The following is a 22,209-nucleotide window of genomic DNA, read 5'->3' on the forward strand; positions in this document are numbered from 1 at the left end:
GAGACAGTTGGCAACCTTTTGCTGACATGAAATAAGATATATTTTCAAATATAACAGAATTATAAAATTTGCTACCATATATACATTGTATGTAATATTTTTCTTAAAATTTTTGTTAATCTGAGCACCTATATTTGAGATTGGAATATGAAGTAGAGCTCAAGTGTTCAATTTTTTCTATCACTTTATTTTAATCAGTCTATTGGGAAAATATATATATGAATGAAACTGAAAGTAACATAGTGCCATTTCATTCAATTTGAAATATTCTGAAAGAACTAAGGAAAAACAATTCACTCTCTTACTTTCTTCCCACAGAGATAGGATGAAACCAGTCTGCAGCAGTCCAGAAACACTACAGAGGAGTGGTCCACAAAGTATAGCACCCAGACTGGCAGCTGCATAGTTTGGGAACTTATTGGAAATGCAAATTCTTTGGGCCCTGTCGCAAACCGACTAAACAGAAAACTCTGGGGAGGGGGACTCAACAATCTGTTTGAGCAAGGCTTCCAAGTGATTGTGATACACACTGAACTTTGAGAACCACTGGTATAAAGAACTACAGGACTAGAATGTCAGCTCACATTTGGAACTGCACAGCTCAGGTACCTAAGGCCAAAGATAGGAGGTTGGGAATTAATCTCAGAAGACTTCTATCTATTACTACAAGTTCACTCAAATCAGAACCACTAATATACTGGAAACTCAGAATCATTTCTCTGCTCAGAGTAGATGGTTTCTCCTTCCTTCCAAGACTGTGAATGTGAAGGAATTTCTTCTTTAAGATATAAGCCTCTTGTAAATAAATAATGCTTAGGGAAGAGATTATGAAATTGTGGTCTTTATTAAAATTTCACTCCCTATTTGCCACATCACAGGATGTTTCTTCTCTTCTTCTTTTTGACAGTTGGAAGTGTTCCAGAAAGGCTTCAGGTCAGGGAAATTGCAGATATTTGCCTTCTGAAACTCAGGATTGTATGTTTTTCCTGGTCTAATATGTCTGGGCTAAGATGTAATACTTTTGGATCACTCTTCACTAAAAGAATTTAAGAGTTTCTAAGAGCAGATCATCTGCTAGATTATCAAGCTTGGTAAAAAGCCAGTCAACTCTAAAAAAAAAAACTACATTCTATTCTCTAACTACACTGAATGACTAGGAACATGTCATGTTCTCTCCTGGGTAAGTGAAAAAAAAGAGTTCAGATGATCTTCATCTTGTTTCCAGTATATCAAGGAATACCTTCATGGTACAGTCAGGAAAGAGGACCTCTCTGGGATTCTAATCAGGATCAACCCAGTTCTCAAATGTTAATGTCTCACTTTTGGTAAAGGGGGGAGATTTAACAGTAGTACACAAGCCTTTGTCTTAAAAATCTTACTAGAGATACCCTTAGTCCTAATAACTCCTTTGTTTTCAAAACAGGGAGAGCTAGGAAGATATTCACAATAGAAGAAGACACTTGTGTTATCTTAAAAAGGAAGGCAAAGTGAGTTTAGACAGGATTATTTTGGAGACAGACCAATGTAAATAGAATTCTGACAAACTGAGAGCCTCTCCCACCACCTTTAACAGATGCCAGCCTGGGAGAAATTATCTGCAATGACTGAAATGTAAGGGACTATTACCTAGATAAGACACTTCTCCAAATTAAGAAGGAAAAGATAGGAAATATTAAGATGGTCAAAGCACTCAATGAAATCTGAACAATTGTTCAATCTCATAAGAAATCAAAGAAAATAAAATGAAATGACGAAATGTCTTTATGCACACACACATGCACAACAGAAATGAGTACTTATGTCCACCAAAAGATATATGCAAGAATATTTATGTTAGTCAAAAAGTGAAAGGCCAAATGCTTATCTACAACAGAGGGGATACTGTGATATATTCAGACAGTGGAATATTATGCAACAATGAAAAGAACTACAGGTACACAACATGAATAAATACCACAGACATAATCTTCAGTGAAAGAAATCAGACAGGAATATATCTAAATGAAGTTTAAGAACAGACAAGATTAATCTATGGAGATAGAAGTCAGAAAGGTGTTTAATTTGGGGGTGGGTATAATACTGAGTGAGAGGAGGCATAGGAAAGCCTTCCAGGGTCCTAGAAACATACTATATCTTAGCTTAATCTGGGTGTGGTTAACTGGATGTATGAATACATATATAAAAACTCATCAAGTTCTATGTTTAATTTGTGCCCTTTTAGTACACAAATTAAACATCAATTTAAAAATTAAGGGCTTCCCTGGTGGCAGAGTGGTTGAGAGTCCGCCTGCTGACGCAGGGGACACAGGTTCGTGCCCTGGTCTGGGAGGACCCCCCTTGCCGCGGAGCGGCTGGGCCTGTGAGCCATGGCCACTGAGCATCCAGAGCCTGTGCTCCGCAACGGGAGAGGCCACAACAGTGAGAGGCCTGCGTACAGCCAAAAAAACAAAACAAAACAAAACAAAACTTAAATTAAAAAAATTCTGCTCAAGACAAAATAAAAATAATCAAAACTTCAAAAAAGATAATCAAATTTAAAATTTCAAAAGACTCTCAAATTTAAAATTATTCCACTTAATCTATGATACTGTTTTATAAAACTTCACAGACCCAAAGAAAGATAAAACTTCAAAGACCCTCAAAGTTTGAAATATCCCAACTAAACACTAAGTCTTATAAATTTTTAAAACTTGTTTGTTCAGTCATTCAACAAACATGGGATGCTAACGTGTAACAGATGCAGTTCTAGGAACTCAGCTTGCAGCAGTGAATAAAGTGGAGTTCCTACCCTTATAGAGCTTACACATTTGGAGCCTGGGGTGGGAATTAGAAGGAGTTTATAGGGTGGTCAGGAAAGGCTTCCTTAAGAAAGCAACTTTTAAGCAGAGAACTGATAAAAATTATGAAGCAAGGGAGAAACAGAAGTGGAAGGCCCCTGCGGTGGAAGTAGGAATAGCCTGTTCAAAGAACAGCAAGGAGGTTGGTTTGGTCAGAGCAGAATAAGCCAAAAGTAGACAAGTGTTAAGAACTAGGTTGGGGTGAGGGGGAGTAAAACAATCTCTCATTGTTTGAGCAAATACTTTGTTGCAGAGCATGTTAAACTAGATTTCTATGTGATGAATTCCTTAGATTGCATGTGCCAATGCTTTCACCTGTTCAGACACTAGCAAAAATCACTGCATTGGGTGAATCAAGAGAGCTAGAAATATTGTCCATTTGCCTTTATTAAACAAAGTAAAATAAAACATGGTAAGGTACAAAACTTTTATGAGTTAATTGGCTTCCATCATCCACCAAGCAGTTTACTGGAATTTCAAGCCTAGTCCTACAGGCAGTCAATACCCTCCAGAGTCCAGGTTAAAAATTCAAATCTAATAAGCAACAGCAAACATTATGTGTGCACCATTTGATATTTTAAAAATAAAACAAACAAACAAAAAACCACTTCTCTTAAGTATTCCTTCCTAGCCAGCATCAGAGAGATCAGCCTTATGACCTACTTTTCTGGTTTTTTTTTTTTAAACTAAACTTTCATATATTACATAACTATGAAGTGATGACTTCACTGATCAAATCATTTTGTCTTCATTTTGTCTAAATTGCCTAACTGGGAAAACTATCTCCATATGTAAGGTTTTTAAAGGAAAAGACAATATAAATCAAAGAAAACTGACAGCTTGTTGGACCAAACATTATTAAAAAGTAAAGAAAAGCTAATCCACTTATTAAGAAATGGTTAATCTATTAAACTAACACTTATTAAATATCTACAGTATAGAAATAGTACAGTTGATACACTACAGACTAAAGCAGAGTGCTTAGATTTGTATCCTAGTTCTGGTACTCTAACTACATGATCTTGGCATATCACCATCTCTGTGCCTCAATTTCCACATCTGTAAAATGGGGATAAGAACACCACTTACCTCATAAAGTTACTGAAAGAATTAATTAAGTAAATGCATCTAAAGTGTTTGGAATAGTACCTGGAAGATGTTAATGACTCACAGAGTGTTGTTTTATTATTAATCTAGACCTGGCATTATGCTATGTGCTAAAACTACAAAGAGGACTCAGAAAATTTCCTCACCAGCACTAATCACCAAGAACACCACTGGCAGATACGTGACCACCAATATTTAACAGGTATTTTACAGTAAATATACCTGAATTTAGGAATCTACACTGTGGGGTTCCCTTAACATTTCTACATACCTAGTTACTAATCCTGGATTTAAATACTTAAATTAAGAAAGCTAAAAGTATATCTTCTTGCTTAGGGTTAAAATATTCAATACATTACAAAATAAGCAATGTAGTACAGTATCAATTTTTTATCAACAGAACACATATTTGCAGGTAATTTGAAATCTCAAGCTCCATGAAGGATATTTTTTAAATTCCTGGGCGTCCCTGGTGGCACATTGGTTCAGAATCCACCTGCCAATGCAGCGGACACGGGTTCGAGCCCTGGTCCGGGAAGATCCCACATGCCACGGAGCAACTAAGCCTGCGCACCACAACTACTGAGTGTGTGCTCTAGGGCCCGCGAGCCGCAACTAGAGAAAGACCACGCGCAGCAACGAAGACCCAACGCAGCCAAAAATAAATAAATAAAATAAATAAATAAAAAAAAATTTTTTTTAATTCCTAAAACAGAGAAAACTTTAAGAAGGAGAAATAAAATATCCAGCTCCAGAGTCACTGCCTCAATAAAACATGCTCCTGCCAGAACTGTTTACTCCACTTCTCTTCTGCTTCTGTGCTGTGTATTACTGCATCAGTCCATCAACAATTTTTTCAATCAATAGTTTAGAGCGGTGCTGCCCAACAAGAATGTAATGTGAGCCACATAATTTTAAAATTTTCAGTAGCCACTTTAGAAAGTAGTAACAGGTGAAATTAATGTATTTTATTTAACCCAATATAACCAATTATCATTACTGCAAAATGTAATCAATAGAAAAATTTTTAATGAAATAACATTCTTTTTTACAAACTAAGTCTTCAAAATCTGGAGTGTATTTTATACTTGCATAACATCTCAATTTGGACTACCCACATTTTAAGAGCTCAACAGCCACATGTGGCTACCAGCTACTGTACTGGACAATGCAGAGCTAGAGAGTCTAGCACTTCACTATATGGGCCAGCAACATGAGCATCACCTTGGATTTTGTCAGAAATACTGAATCTCAGCCCACCTCAGACCTACTAGAACAGGAACTGAATTTAACAAGCTCCCCAGGTGATCTGAATATATATTAAAGATCGAGAAGTACTAAATTAGACCACACATAGCTTGTAAGCCTTAACAAATTGCTATTGCCATTCAACTATCATGTGGTATCATGCCACTCACTAATACAGAACACTGTATTTAAATAATAATGGCTTCCACACGAATCATGTTTTCTCTATGCTGTCCAAAAGAATTTTCTGCAATGGTGAAAACATATCTGTGCTGCCCCAAATGGTAGCCACTTGCCACATGACTACTGAGCATTTGAAATGTGACTGGTACAACTGAGAAAGTGAATTTTTAGTTTTACTGACTTCTAACTCATACAAACTTAAATAGCTACTACATATAGCAAGTAGCGACCATAATGCAGCATAACTCCAGCTGTTACTATATCCCAGTATACTCTCTAGGAGGGTTCTCAAGACAAATTTATAAGGTTCTAATCAAGAAAATTCCTCTAATTACCTGCACTTCTCTCAATAAATCAATCTCTCTTTTTTATCAGCAACCATGTTTACCACTTTACATTGGCTAAGGATAAACTTGAAATCTACCTCCATGGAAATATACTACAAAGTTATAGAATGTGTTTTGTATCTGTTAACATTACCTTATCATCATTACCACCTTATCATCAGTTAACAATATACATACCTGTACAGTCTTTTTTATTCTATGGGAAGGACCTGGATACTCTGGGGAATACAAATCTGTGAGGAATAATGAGTTGATTAATGTTGACTTTCCCAGTCCAGATTCACCTAAAAGAAATAGAGGTGGAAATCTGTTAAACTCAGCTACCTTATCAAGTTTAAATATTCAACCAATGCTATAATCAAACTTGCTTTTATGCAAGTACTTCTTAGTGGGACAAGGAAATGACATTAGAAATTATACTATAAAGACTCTCTATTAGAATAAATTCTTTGCCCTCATTTTCTTATCTATCAAATTAGACTCATGTTTCCAAGGATTTTTACCTTTATAATTCTACCATCTGTGTTCGTTAAAAGTAATGTATCTGTAGTCACCATTTTTAACAGTAATGTATTCCTAGAGATGAACGTTAGTCATGAAGAAAACATCCCAGTTGGATTATATACTGCTGCTTCAGTGAAATAAAAAATAAAAGTATAAACGTTTATTACAGACAATGAATGACCAAGGAAACAAATCATGCAGCTATATAAAAAGTAGAAATCTGCTGATAAAAAGAAGAAAAATTAATCACAATGCATCTTAGTACAAAAGTGAACCACAAAAAAATACTTCCAATTTACCCATATACCAATCAGCTTAAGTATAAAGGGTACTTCTCTATAAACCAGACTCCAAAAAAATCATGGGTAATTACTTTTTATAAAAATGCTCCTGCCTGAAGTTGGAAAGGAGAGAGGTAAGACACGATTTCCACTAAGATTCACATACTCTTCTCTGACCCTTCATGTCAAGTCTAGTACACCATACCAAATGTACAGATATTTTTTACTAATATAAACAGCTTCAGGATATACAAAATACAAAGTTAAAACAGATTAAAAGTCACATAATAATTATCAATTAATATGGCACCAGGTTAAAGAATCTAGTTATTGTTAATAGTTCAGTGAGTTTAATAGGCATCTTTAGCCTAAATAATTGATATCACAATATTAACCTTACTATTTCTATTTCTAGGTTGAGTTCTTTTGATATTGGCTCTCAAGAAAGGTAAGAACTGGGTGACTTCCTTGGTGGCACAGTGGTTAAGAATCCGCCTGCCAATGCAGGGGACACAGGTTCAATTCCCTAGCCCGGGAAGATCCCACATGCTGCGGAGCAACTAAGCCTGTGCGCCACAACTACTGAGCCTGTGCTCTAGAGCCTGTGAGCCACAACTGAGCCCATGTGCCACAACTACTGAAGCCCGTGCGCCTAGAGCCTGTGCTCTGCAACAAAGAGTAGCCCCTGCCCGCTGCAACTAGAGAAAGCCCATGTGCAGCAACGAAGACCCAAAGCAGCCAAAAATAAATAAAGGAAGGTAAGAACCATTGTAGGTGGTCTGGGCTTACTCCCTTTGAATGAGGGAGAATACCCTTTTTTCTAGACCTAGAAATTTCTAAGTCACGGGAAAATAAGTTATAGGTTCCCCATACCTGCTTCTTTCTAAACTTTTAAACCTTGAATAAAGGAGGAAAGACTAGAATAAAACCCAAGTACTTGGGGATAATCAGAAGTATCTACAATATTTTCATTTAGAAGCAACCCTGCCCTTGAACCATTGCTATAAAACTCCTCACCAAATCCTCCTGGGTTGGGACACACAGTTTTCGAGGCACAAGCCCGCTGTGTCCCCCTTTACTTGGCAAAGCAATAAAGCTGTTACTTTCTACTTCACCCAAAACTCTGTCTCCAAGATTCGATTTGGCACCAGTGCACAGAGGCTGAGTTTTCAGCGTCATTCCCTCAAACAAGAAGGAACAGAGCAGACTTTACTCAGATAAAACATTCTAACCTCTTTGGGGCTGTCAGAAGGACTAGTGTTGCCTAACTGGGATTTCAGGTTGGAGAAGCACTGGGCATCACTGGTTAAAGTGCAGGAGGACTACAGATGCCTGGAGCAAAAAATTATGGGTGGAGAGACACAACAGACCACCTAAGGCCCTGAGGAGATGCTGAGGTAAAACTCCTTGGAGAATTAAGACATTCAAAAGAAACCATGTATGCAGGGGAAACTGAGAAAGCCACATACAGGCTCAAGCAATAAACATGCTCAGAAAAGTTGTGAAAAGGCATTACACTTTCACTTTAGACTGGATCTCTAGGCTGAGATCATGCCCAGCTAATCATCAGACATCTGCCCCGGCATATGACCAAGTCTGCAAAGACAGGGCAGGATGAGTTTTTTCAAATGCATATTTTTCAACAACAGCAACAAATCACAAAGCATTCAAAGAAAGAGAAAACAGAGCCCATAAAAAGGAACAAAACAAAATCCCAGAAACCATCCCTGAAGCAGCATAGATAGTGGACTTGCTAGATGAGGACTTTAAAATAGCTGTCTTAGAGAAAGACAAACATCATATCTCTTACATGTGGATTCTAAAAAACAGGGGGGTACAAATGAATTTATTTACAAAACAGAGATAAGAGTTTTGTAGAAACAAAGTAGAAAACAAACTTATGGTTATGGGGGTCAGGGGGATAAATCAGAAGATTGGGATTTACATATATACACTACTATATATAAAATACATAACTAATAAGGACCTACTGTATAGCTCAGGGAACTTTACTCAATACTCTGTAATGGCCTATATGGGAAAAGAATCTAAAAAAGAGTAGATATATGTATAACTGATTCACTTTGCTGTACATCTGAAACTAACACAACACTGTAAATCAACTATACTCCAATAAAAATTTTTTAAAAATAAATAAATTTAGGGACTTCCCTGGTGGTCCAGCGGTTAAGACTCTGCGCTCCCAATGCAGGCAACCCGGGTTCAATCCCTGGTCAGGGAACTAGATCCCACATACCGCAACTAAGAGCCCACATACCACAACTAAAGACCTGGTGCAGCCAAATAAATAAGTAAATAAATTTAAATAGCAAAAAAATAATAAATTAAACTAAATAGCTGTCTTAAATATGTCCAAAGAGCTAAAGAAAACAATGAACAATTGATGGAAATCAGGAAAATGACATTAAGAACAAAACCAGAATTTAACAAAGAAACAGAAATTGTGTAAAAAAACCAAACCAAAACAAAACAAAAAAATTCTGGAGCTGAAACACACAACTGAAAAAATTCACTATAGAGGTTCAAAAGCAATTGAGCATGTCTAAAAAAGAATCAGCAAACTTGGAAGACAGGACAATTAAAATTATTGAGTCTAAGGAGAAAAAGGAATGAAGAAAAACACAGCCTAAGGTATCTATGTGGGACACCATTTATTGAACTATTATATACAGTATGAGAGCTTTAGAAGGAAAAAGGGAAAGGGTCAAATAGATTATTTGAAGGAAAAAAAAATGACCAAATTTTTTCCCAATTTGATGACAGACATGAATCTACAAATCCAAGAATCTCACTGAACTAGTAGGATAAACCCAGGAACCCGCACTGAGACACATCATGATCAAACTGATAAAAAACAAAGACAAAAAGAGAATCTTGAAAGCAGCAAGAGGGAAGCAACATATCACACAGAAGGTATCATCAATAAGATTAGCAGCTGATTTCTCAGCAGAAACTCTGGAGACCAGAAGACAATATGATGATACAATTGTCAAATGAGAATTCTATATCTGGCAAAATTGTGCTGAAAAGCTGAGGTAGAAATTAAGATATTTCCAGATAAACAAAAACTGAGGGAATTCATTACCACTACACATCCTCCACAAGGAATGCTGAAGGGAGTCCTTCAGTTGAAATGAAAGAACCCTGGACAGTAACTCAAAGACACATAAAGATCCCCAGTAAAGGTAAATACATGGACAAATATAAAAACTGGTATTATTGTAATTTTGGTTTCTAACTCCACTTTACATTTTCTGTAAGACTTGAAAGACTAATGAATAAGAAATAATTAGAAGTCTGTGTTATTGAGTACACAATGTTCAAAGATACAATTTGTGACATCAATAATAAAAAAAAGTATGTGGGGGCTGTATATGAGTAGTTTGTATATGTAATTAAAATTAAATTGGTATAAATTCAAGTTAGGTTATTATAATTTAAGACTTTATATATAATTTCTATGATAACTACAAAGAAAGCATCTACAGAATATACAAATAAGGAAATGAGAAAGGGAATCAAAATGTGATGCTACAAAACATCAACTAAACACAAAAGAAGGCAGTAAAGGAGAAAATGATATATTCAAAAGCTGTAAGACATACAGAAAACAACAAAATGACAAAACTAAGTTCTCTGTTACCAGTACTTTACATGTACATGGATTAAACGTCTTAATCAAAGGCACAGACTGCCAGAATGGCTAAAAAAAACTCCGATCCAACTGTATGCTATCTGTAAGATCTAAAGACTTTAGATCTAAGGACACACACAAGTTGAAAGTAAAAGGATAAAAAAGATATTCCACGTAAGCAGTAATCAGAAGAGGTGAGATGGCTATACTTGTATCAGACAAAAGAGACTTAAGTAAAAAATTGATACAAGATGCAAATTAGGATTTATTATCAAAAAAGGGTCAATTCATGAAATGGATATTATTACAGAATTATAAACATATATACACCAAACATCAGAGCCCCAAAATATATAAAGGAAACACTGGCAAAATTTTGAAGGGGAAAATAGACAGTTTTACAATAATAATTGGAGAATTCAATACTCCACTTAAATAATGGATAGAAGAAACAGACAGAAGATAAATTAGAAAACAGAGGACTTGAACAACACTATAAACCAACTGGACCTAATAAACAGAGACAAAATACTCCATTCAACAACACCAAAATACACATTTTTCTTATGTGCACAGGGAGTATTTTTCAAGACTTACCATAAAACCAAGTATGTCTTGATAAACTTTTTTTTTTTTTTTTTTTTTTTTTTGGCAGTCCGCGGGCCTCTCACTGTTGTGGCCTCTCCTGTTGTGGAGCACAGGCTCCGGATGCACAGGCTCAGCAGCCATGGCTCACGGGCCTAGCTGCTCTGCGGCATGTGGGATCTTCCCAGACTGGGGCACGAACCCATGTACCCTGCATCAGCAGGCGGACTCTCAACCACTGCGCCACCAGGAAACCCCGTAAACTTTAAAAGATTTAAATCATCTTTTCCTATCACAACAAAATGAGACTCGAGATCAATAACAGAAAGAAAATGAAAAAATTAACACATATAAGGAAATTAAACAATACACTCAAACAGCTAACAGGTCAAATAAGAAATCACAAGGTAAATTAGAAAATACCATGAAAAAAAAAGAAAATGAAAATACAACATATCAAAGCTTATGAGATACGGAAAAGTCGTTTCTAAAAGAAAAATTTGTAACTGTAAACACATACATAAAAATGAGGATCCGAAATCAACAATCTAACTTTACAACATAAGGAACTAAAAAATAAAGAACTAAACCCAAAACCAGCAAAAGAAAGGAAATATTAAAGTTAGAGAGGAGATAAATAAAATGGAGAACAGAAAACAACAGAGAAAAATCAACCAAACCAAAAGTTAGCTTTTGGAATAGATCAACAAAATTAACAACCCTTTTAGCTAGAGTGATTGAGAATAAAAGAAAGAGAAGATTCAAATTACTAAAATCAGAAAGTGTGGATATTACTCCCAATTTTACAGAAATAAAAAAAATTATAAGAGAGTACTATTAATAACTGTATGTCAATAAACTGGATAACATAAATGAAAAGGACAAATTCCGTAAGACAAAAACTTAGAAACAATGAGGAATTAAGAGAACATATACAGTGAAAGGCAAACAGGCCTCTCAGATACTGATAAAGTGATTAAAAAATGGAAATGATCTAAATAATTAATATGGCTGATTTTCAAAAAAATACAAAAATTCCTACCCAGAGAAAAAACATATTTTTCAAATACCTATGAAGCACTTACATAATCAGATCATGTTTTGGCTATAAAGAAAATCAATCAGTACTGAAAAACACAAAAATCTACAGATCATATTTTCTGACTACAAGCAGTGAAATTATAAATTAACAACAAAATAACACAATCCATTTGCCCACTTAGACATAAAACAGTATCTCCCCTCAACTCTTATCTGAAAAACTACTCAAATACAAACAAAATGAGTAATATATACAAAAACCTAAGAGATATGACTAAAGTGGTGTTCAGAGAAAAACCTGTGCCTAATTAAGCCTAAAGAAAATAGATCAACCCTCAGAGTGGCTCTTGGAACTGTAAACCAGTATCGCTTTTCTTTTTTTTTTGAGGCAAGGAGTAATGACTTTATTTGAAAAGCCAGCAGACCAAGAAGATGGCGGACAAGAGTCCCCCAAAAAACTACATTATTTTGAAAGAATGCCAGCTTCTTTTATAGAACAGATAGGGGGAGGAGGCTAGGAAGTAAAGTAAAAAGGCCATAAGCCTTGCAAATATCTCCTAGAATGGCCAGCCTCCAGGGAGCAGATGTGTTAATTTCTTCTTTTCTGCAGCAATTCACAGGTAGACAGGGTCAGGATGTTTCCCTGAACAAAGGCACTTTGGTTTAACATTCAGACAGCCGGTGGTCATTATGTATGATTATATAACAAAAGCAACAAAAAGCAAAGGTTAAACTCAAAGAAACAGACCCAACAAGGAGTCCGATTTAGCTCTTCCCTGGTATGAAAACTCAAGGAAAGGGTCATTGGAAGCTCCGATTTTACAGCTGGTGGGTCAGAAAGACCTGGACTTGTGACTGGTGTCTGAAGTGGCAACTGGGGGAAGGGGGCAGTCTTATAGGACTGAGCCTTTAACTTGTAGAATCTGATGCTATCTCCAGGTAGACAGTTTCAGAATTGAATTGATTGTAGGAAACTCAGATGGTGTCTGAGAATTGCTTGGTGGTGTGTGGACTCCTGCTCCCATGTTACTGAACTCAGGTTTGGCTGCTCGCTGCTCAAAAGCTAATACTTTTGAGAGACAAGTGCTGGTAGGAATGGAAAGGTTGCTTTTTGCAAGAGACTAGCAACTTGTGTCCAAAAACCAACTCCAAAGATTCTGCTCAACCATGAAAGTTTTTAAAGGGAGACTCATTAGTGGAGGGGGTCAGGGTCTTTATTATCTTCCACTGTGTGCAGACTTTCTTCTGATTGGTTGGTGGTGAGGTAACAGGGTGGCATTCCAGGAATCTTGTGCTCAGCCTGAAGTTACCATCTCCCACCTGGGTGGGAGCCTCAGTTCCACAGAAGAACTCAAAGGTATTGCTGTGTATATTCCTTGAGGAGGAACCAGGACCTGCCCCATCATCACACTACTGTTTTTCTTTTTTTTTTTTTTTTATTCAAACAGAAAGTCACAAAAATAATCATCCTCATCAATTCACTCTGTCCCATGTAATTACTTTTTTTCATCTTGATCTTTTGTTAGCACTTTTCCATCAGAGTTCTGAAAATGCTTATTCATTCAGTTCAGCAGTAGTCAGTTACCAGAAACATGTACTTGTCAGAGTCTGTTCCATGAATTCCTTGAAGATGAAACCCTTTTATAGGAACATTTTTGCAAAAGCATCAGAGTACACCCAGAACTGTCTGTAAATGACAGAAGACTTAAAAATGACCATGGTTAAAGATTTGATGAAAGTTCATAATAATGCAATTGACAAGGAAATTTAGTTATTTCTGAGATATACATTTTAAAGCAATAACTAGAATTATGACTTATAACATTATACCACAACACAAAAGATTTTTAGAAATTTCATGTAATGTCTGAAACATTTCTGTTCACATATTTCCATACAAATAACCCCAAAAAAGTTTAGTAATTAGTTGTGTTTTTTTTTTTATACTGCAGGTCCTTATTAGTCATCAATTTTATACACATCAGTGTATACATGTCAATCCCAATCGCCCAATTCAGCACACCACTATCCCCACCCCACTGCAGTTTTCCCCCCTTGGTGTCCATAAGTTTGTTCTCTACATCTGTATCTCTGTTTCTGCCCTGCAAACTGGTTCATCTGTACCATTTTTCTAGCTTCCACATATATGCGTTAATATACGATATTTGTTTTTCTCTTTCTGACTTACTTCACTCTGTATGACCGTCTCTAGATCCATCCACGTCTCAACAAATGACTCAATTTTTAGGGCTTTTTATGGCTGAGTAATATTCCATTGTACATATGTACCACATCTTCTTTATCCATTCATGTGTTGATGGACGTTTAGGTTGCTTCCATGACCTGGCTATTGTAAATAGTGCTGCAATGAACACTGGGGTGCATGTGTCTTTTTGAATTATGGTTTTCTCTGGGTATATGCCCAGTAGTGGGATTGCTGGATCATATAGTAATTCTATTTTTAGTTTTTTAAGGAACCTCCATACTGTTCTCCATAGTGGCTGTATCAATTTACATTCCCACCAATAGAGCAAGAGGGTTCCCTTTTCTCCACACCCTCTCTAGCATTTGTTGTTTGTAGATTTTCTGATGATGCCCATTCTAACTGGTGTGAGGTGATACCTCATTGTAGTTTTGATTTGCATTTCTCTAATAATTAGTGATGTTGAGCAGCTTTTCATGTGCTTCTTGGCCATCTGTATGTCTTCTTTGGAGAAATGTCTATTTAGGTCTTCTGCCCATTTTTGGATTGGGTTGTTTGTTTTTTTGTTATTGAGCTGCATGAGCTGCTTGTAAATTTTGGAGATTAATCCTTTGTCAGTTGCTTCGTTTGCAAATATTTTCTCCCATTCTGAGGGTTGTCTTTTGGTCTTGTTTATGGTTTCCTTTGCTGTGCAAAAGCTTTGAAGTTTCATTAGGTCCCATTTGTTTATTTTTGTTTTTATTTCCATTACTCTAGGAGGTGGATCAAAAAAGATCTTGCTGTGATTTATGTCAAAGAGTGTTCTTCCTATGTTTTCCTGTAAGAGTTTTATACTGCCCAGTCTTACATTTAGGTCTCGAATCCATTTTGAGTTTATTTTTGTGTATGGTGTTAGGGAGTGTTCTAATTTCATTCTTTTACATGTAGCTGTCCAGTTTTTCCAGCTCCATTTATTGAAGAGACTGTCTTTTCCCCATTGTATATCTTTGCCTCCTCTGTCATAGATCAGTTGACCACAGGTAACGTGGGTTTATCTCTGGGGTATCTATCTTGTTCCACTGATCTATGTTTCTGTTTTTGTGCCATGCTATCGCTTTTCTGAGGAACAATTTGGCAGTCTATCACAACTTAAATGCACATGCCTTTTGACCCAGCAATTTCACTTTTAGAAATGTATATTATACAAGCTTTTATACGTGTGCCTAAAAATTCAAGGAAATTAAGCATTGTTTAATTGTCCATCAACAGTAGACTGTATAAATCATGATAATCACACAGTACTGAATACCCCATACTCTGAAGAATGAGTTACTTTACATACAGACATGAATAAAAGTATAATATATTAAATGATAGGGAAAAAAACATTCACAGAATAGTATTTACAGCACAGTACCATTTATATAAAAAAGAAATCTACATGGGAATGACTAGTGTATATAAAATTATAGAAAAATGCCAGAAAACTTGTAACAACTTAATAATGCTTGTCACTAGAGAAGGGACTGGAACTGAAGGAGGGAGAAAAAGGGACTTCACCTTACTAAATGTCTTTAGAATTTACATCTTTTAGAAAATAAAAATGTTTATATTTATAAACTTTTCTTTTTGGGGGGGAATAAACATGTGAGACATTTGAGAAGAGAGTAGAAGGGAAAGGTTGACAACATAATGATTCTAACAGGTACTAGCCTCAAAATAAATAAAAAGAAATGTTGGGGCTTCCCTGGTGGCACAGTAGTTAAGAATCTGCCTGCCAATGCAGGGGACACGGGTTCGAGCCCTGGTCTGGGAAGATCCCACATGCCACGGAGCAACTAGGCCCGTGAGCCACAACTACTGAGCCTGCGCATCTGGAGCCTGTGCTTCACAACAGGAGAGGCCGCGATAGTGAGAGGCCCGCGCACCGCGATGAAGAGTGGCCCCCACTTGCCGCAACTGGAGAAAGCCCTCACACAGAAATGAAGACCCAGCACAGCCAAAAATAAATGAATAAATTAATTAATTAAAAAGAAAAAAAGAAATGTTGACTGCAGGGAAGTTATACCTGAGTTCGGACATTAAATTATTAATTCCTATCTATCTTTAGTAGAGTGATATTTACTTCCAAAGCAAAATGTCAGATATCCTATAATCATAATACAAAATATAGTAGCTTTGTCCTAATACTCTCAAGGTGACATAACTACAATAGATTCTTGCTCATTGGCTTTACTAAAGGGAAAGCAATAGCATTGCTAATGCAAAATAACTGAGAGTTAAATTAATCCCATCAACTCCAACTCTAAAGAATCTGTGGAAACAACCTCAATCAAGTTATTTATCATTATTATTTAAGAATAACAAAATTCTGAATCACACATCCTAGCTTAAGAAAACAAAATTATTCAATAAATATAAACAGAATACCTATCTGTAACATTTTCTCTTTCTTTATAATTAACATAATATTTTAAGATCTGTTAAATGATCCAAATTAATCCAAATTTATTTTACTTTGAAATGCACTATAAACATTCTGCAACAAAGTCATTATCATTCCCTTATTTTACTGATTTTAAAAAGTTAATAACTGGAATTAAATTTTTTTCTGTCCTCATTAAAACAAAATATTGTCAACACAATTTAAGATGTTAAATACTTTATGAAAATTATAAAATAAGAGTAATTAACTAGAATCTAATATTACACCTGTAGTTTAACATTATCAGCAGGTTGAAATAACCCATGTCCTCTTTATCTTTGAAGTCTAGACCATTAAACCCATGCCATCATCATTCAAGAATATTACACTTCAAGCCTAAGAATGAAACATTCATGAAATGTTTGTTCATAAGGTTTTGAAAAAAGTTAGATCACTAATTATTTATAATAAAGTCACGTTCCTTCGGGTCCTTGGGATTATAAGGGCTCTGAGAAGTCCTACAATTAAAGAAACTGCTTATCTTTTTTTTTTTTTTTTTTTTTTTTTTTTTTTTCCCCTACCCAGCACCTCCTCAATTCTACAGCCTTAGATCATTTCCACCAACCCCTTGAAATATTTATTAATATCTGACACATGAAACATACTGAGACATTATACCATATAATTCTTTGGTAAATTATTTTTTCCTTAACTATATATTGTTATAGCAACTGATATAAATAATACTGTATTACTGTACTAGTTAAGTAGAAAATTCATAGGCAGCTTAAACCTTGAGGATTTTTCCTTTGTATATTGCACATAAACACTTAACCACAGATGCTCCTCCGCAGTTCTATCAGTAGCAGCTTGGGAAAACCCATTTCATTACACAAACTGTGTAATGAACACATACAATGTGTTCTACATCATCCTGCTAAATTATGTAGAGTTTCAGAACATCAGAACTGGAATAGTCCTTAGAGATACCAGAACAGCAGTGTTCTAACTCCTAGTCCTCAATTCTGCTCTTCATGTAAATCTGCTTCTAAACGAATTCTCTTGATATTCTGTACTGGACTCTCCCACTGGGCAGTGGCTTTCCAACTTACTTTACCACAGTTTACAGTTAAAAACAAACAAACAAAAAAACCCCAAACACACGTTTTTCATCAAAACTCAGTATACACAAATATATAGGTATACTTATCTGTATTGTATAAATGTTTGTGTACAAATTTACAACTTTCATGAAATAACAGTCTTGCTAAGCAAAATGCAGTCTATTTTCTAATCATTTCTATTTTTCATTCTTTTAAATGAATCACTAAATTGATTTAATGATCCAGCTTGGAAAAAAAAACCTGCCAAGGAGCAAAAAGGTTGAATTCAGATGAATAATCTCATCCCAACATCCTAGAGCTTTTCCATTCCAACAGTTATCCTCTGATGGACTATTACAATTGATAAAAAGCAAAGACATAAATTCATTTTATTATTTATTGAACAGCTGCTAAATGCTAGAACTGGGGACATTTTGCCATCAAAAAGTGTAATTTTGTTGAGAAACAAGCTATAGTTACAGTTAAACAAAAAATACAGTAGGAATACATAAAGAACACCTAAGTACAGTTTGAAGGAAATCAAGGATGGCTTCACAGAGCAAGCAAGCAAGCAGCATTTCACTGAGACATCCGTAGGAACTAATCAAGCAAACCAATGAGCACTTAAGTAATGCTAAAATGTGGAACAGTTCTTCTAAAAAGATAAAATCTTCAACCTCTAGTTTAGAATTTGAATGAAGAGGAAAGAAAATACAGAAGGATAAATAAGCTTAGAAGTAAGAAATAAAATAATTAGTATTAGAGAAGTAAAAGGCATCTAGTAAGAGCTAATAGGTAACTGAATATAGATTTAACTGGATAAAAAACTTAAATAAAGGCATCTACACAGACTGTTTCACAGGAATCAAGGTTTTTCATTTCTCTTAGAAAAATGAAACTAGGGCCTCCCTGGTGGCTCAGTGGTTAAAAATCCGCCTGCCAATGCAGGGGACATGGGTTCGAGCCCTGGTCCGGGAAGATCCCACATGCCGCCGAGCAACTGAGCCTGGGCGCCACAACTACTGAGCCCGCGCTCTATAGCCTGCGAGCCACAACTACCGAGCCCGCGTGCTGCAACTACTGAAGCCCGGGCACCTAGAGCCCATGCTCCACAACAAGAGAAGCCACCGCAATGAGAAGCCCACGCACTGCAACGAAGAGTAGCCCCCACTCACCACAACTAGAGAAAGCACACGCGCAGCAAGAAAGGACCAACACAGCCAAAAATAAATAAATAAAATAATTTAAAAAAATTTTTTTAATTAAAAATTAATAATCAGAGATGTCACATAAATAACTTTGGCAAAATACTTAAACATCATGCCTTTATTGAAATGTACATAATAGCAAGTACAAAAATCAATTTTGTTAACAAGAATGCAAGCTACCCAGCTAAACCTTATTTATAATGAGAAAGAGTAAGTTCTCAACCATCTTTCAAATTAGCTAAATCTCTCACAAGAAAAAAGTTTTGCCCAGCAATGTGTATACTGAATTGCAAAGTAAGGGCACATGTACTCTAAATGTTTAATAATCAAAGGAGTACAACTAAAGCAGAAGTTCAAAGTAAGGATTAATCAAGTATTTAACTTATTAACTGTATATCATTCTCAGCCATCCCTGATCTTTCTCTTCTCTTCATCCCTGGTATTTACATCATAAAACTAAAGTCGTAAAAATGCACTAATAAATATTTGCTTAAAATTAACATTTTATTTAGTTTACACATTTACTAGGTACATTTTATATATATATAGTGTATGTACAAAGTACATTTATATACACAATTATCTCAAGCCCTCTGTGAGGAAGAGGTGGTTACAAATAGCAGACAGTGTTACTGTCCAAGTGTCTCCACTCTACCCCCATCCCATACACTCAGGTTCTTAGAGGGCATGGCTTTTTTGTTTGTTTTGTTTTAAATCTCAGTGGTTTAGAAAGACCAGGTAAATGTCTGCTGTGATACGGAAATTGAGATTCAAAGTGACCATTTGTGGCAGAAATTGGAGTTTGAAGCTAGATTAAGCACAATATTCTTTTTAATTTAACAGTTGCTCTACTTAGTATTATAAGGTAGATTTAAGTTAGTTTAAATATAGAAGCTGATTTTCATGGTATGCTAAAAACAAAATAACAAGCATAAGAATAAATAACTCTTTTACAAAATTTCCAAACTAAATAATGCATTTGAAATGCAAGCACAATATGAGTTACTGGCTTCAGGACTCTATCCTTTCAGACAAATAAGATGTTTTCCCCATTAAGCCCATATAATAACTCCCCTCTTTACATGGCATGTTAAATCTACACTACTGAAACATTTATTAAATTAAATTGTAATTAGTAGTGTGTGTTTCCCTGGAAATACCTTTGAGAGTTGAAGTGGTCTTTTTCATTTTTATATCATTAGCTTAGTCCATAACTCTTAGCACTTTACTGCTGATCAGTGTGTGTCATTTGAATTACTGATCATTCAGTTAAAATCTATTCTCAGGACCATGACAGGAATTCTATGGAAATATTATGTTATTACTATAAATATTACCACTTGAAACATAATAAATAATTCATAGTCTTCTATCATAAAAACTTTAGTTAAGAATGAACCACAAGTTATGCTACACATTTGATTCCTTGATATGCACAATTACCTTATGTTTATCATCTACTTGCTTGAGAGTTCTAGGCAGTGTAAGAACAGAGCCCCAAAGTCAAAAGCTTTCTTCCTTCTAAATACTAACCTATTTGTCTCAGCTATTAATAAATTTGGAGGCCATCCAAAAGTTTTACAACCTCAGTTTGTCAAAATATATGTAAATGTAACCAGTGGTATCTCTACAACACTATAGACACCTGTAAATAACTTTCATTTCCAGGCTAAATTTTTCCAGAGTTTTATCTCCATTTAGTCATTTTTTTTCCTATGGCAGCCCCAAACTACAATTTTATCATTTTTTTTCTTTTACTTTTTTTAACATAATAAAAAAATCAAATTAGCTCTTCTATTCATATGCCAGTTAACTCTATAATACAGTTAAATATTAGTTTTTAAACCCTTCAAAATTATTTCAGCTTTTTCTCTTCCACTTTCCTTCCTGAAAATTCAGTCCAGAAATTATTATCTGAGGCTGAGAATGGCAGGTGAACATGCTGGAGGGAGAGCCACAGTGGCCCAGGGCAGGGTGTCAGAGTGTGCAAGATAAGGACAGCTTCCAAGGGGGTCTGGGAGAAGGCCTGAACCCAAAAAGGATGATGAGGGCATCTGCATGAGAAGAGTGGCCTGCCACAGGGTGTCACAGCACTTGAGAGGGGTGAGTAGGGATAGGGATACTCCATCAGAGAGAGGAAGAGAAAAGCCTGGGGGACATGGCAGAAAATTAGTTAACATACAGGGGAACTGATCAAATAAGTAAACATATTAAGTTAAAAATTGTGAACCACTATATTGTATACCTGTAACTTATATAATATTGTACAGCAACTATACTTCAATTAAAAAAAAGTAAATGTATTTAGGATAATGATTTCTCACCATCAGAAGGATGTTACAACTAGAGAAAAGATGAAAAGTAGAATGACCACTTTGGTGATGAACTGAAATTGGAGATATCAGTGAGAACTTAATGATTTCCAACATACATAATAGATGCAGATGCACTACAGATATAAAAGTATATATGTGGGTGTGTGTCTATATATACGTGTGCATGTATACAAACATACATTTGCTATTTTCTGATTTTGATGGTACATTAATGGTTATGTCCGAGAAGATCCCTGAGGAAGAGAAATACACAAGTATTTAGGGGACAATGACGGATCACGCATTTCAAATGTTTCAGGGGGAAAAAAGCTGTATACTGTAATTGTAACTTTTGTGTTCAGAAATGTTACAAAATTAATTAAAACATTATTTCAGCACAAGAATCACAATAAATCAATGCCACATACTTCCAATTACATAAAATACTTTGTACCTATAGTTCTCAATTTTTAGGTGAATAACAACCCCTCTGAGAATCTAAATATGCAATGTCTCCCCAGAATATAAATACATGATAAAAATCTCAATTACATTTCAGGAAGTTCAGTCACTGAACCCATTTAGTCACCCTGTTTCCCCTAAAAAATTAGGTCCATAGTCTTCTATCTTAGGCACTGCTTTAAATTATTACTCCTATATGGTAAAATATGTCAAAAGGACTCATGTAAATGCATGAAAATTATATACTTAAAATGTTTCTGTTTATTAAAAAATAAAATTGGGGTAAAATTAACAACATCAACAATTTCAACCACCTTTGCAAGGCCTTTCATGGGAGGCAGGTTATAATTTTACGACCTTTAAAATAATTCTGAGGTTCTGTATTACACTGGTGAAACAAGTATGATATACTGGCCTAAAACTATCTTGCCAACAAAATCCACCAGCTGGGCACCCAAAAAAGTAATGATAGAAAACTTCCTGCTTTGGGACAGAGTAAACCTGGTTTCTAACACAGAAAAAAAACTCAGTCTACAAATGCTTTGGAGAGTGGACTTGTTTTGGTGGACTAAGAGTATGAAGGGGAAATTCTGACTTCCTGTGGTACTGGGCTGTCTGTAGTCATAGCTAGGAAGAAGAGACAGTAAGACAATTTCATATTTAAAACTGTATTTCCGAGACATCTGATAGAACTACCTAGGAAAAGGATGGACCAATTTGACCAAC

At 35.5% G+C, this 22,209-nt stretch overlaps 1 protein-coding gene across 3 annotated transcripts in view; it reads right to left on the minus strand.

Annotated features, from left to right (window-relative positions):
• The window catches only part of SEPTIN7 (septin 7), a 108,712-nt gene that overhangs the window by 38,229 nt on the left and 48,274 nt on the right, over positions 1-22,209 (minus strand). For all 3 annotated transcript variants that reach the window (XM_007446119.1, XM_007446118.1, XM_007446120.1), the window contains one exon: positions 5,900-6,006. In XM_007446119.1, the coding sequence (XP_007446181.1) occupies positions 5,900-6,006 (107 nt within the window). The remainder of the gene's footprint in view (positions 1-5,899; positions 6,007-22,209) is intronic.

Source organism: Lipotes vexillifer, unplaced genomic scaffold (assembly GCF_000442215.2).
Source record: "Lipotes vexillifer unplaced genomic scaffold, Lipotes_vexillifer_v1.1 scaffold822, whole genome shotgun sequence".
Lineage (NCBI taxonomy): Eukaryota > Metazoa > Chordata > Mammalia > Artiodactyla > Lipotidae > Lipotes > Lipotes vexillifer.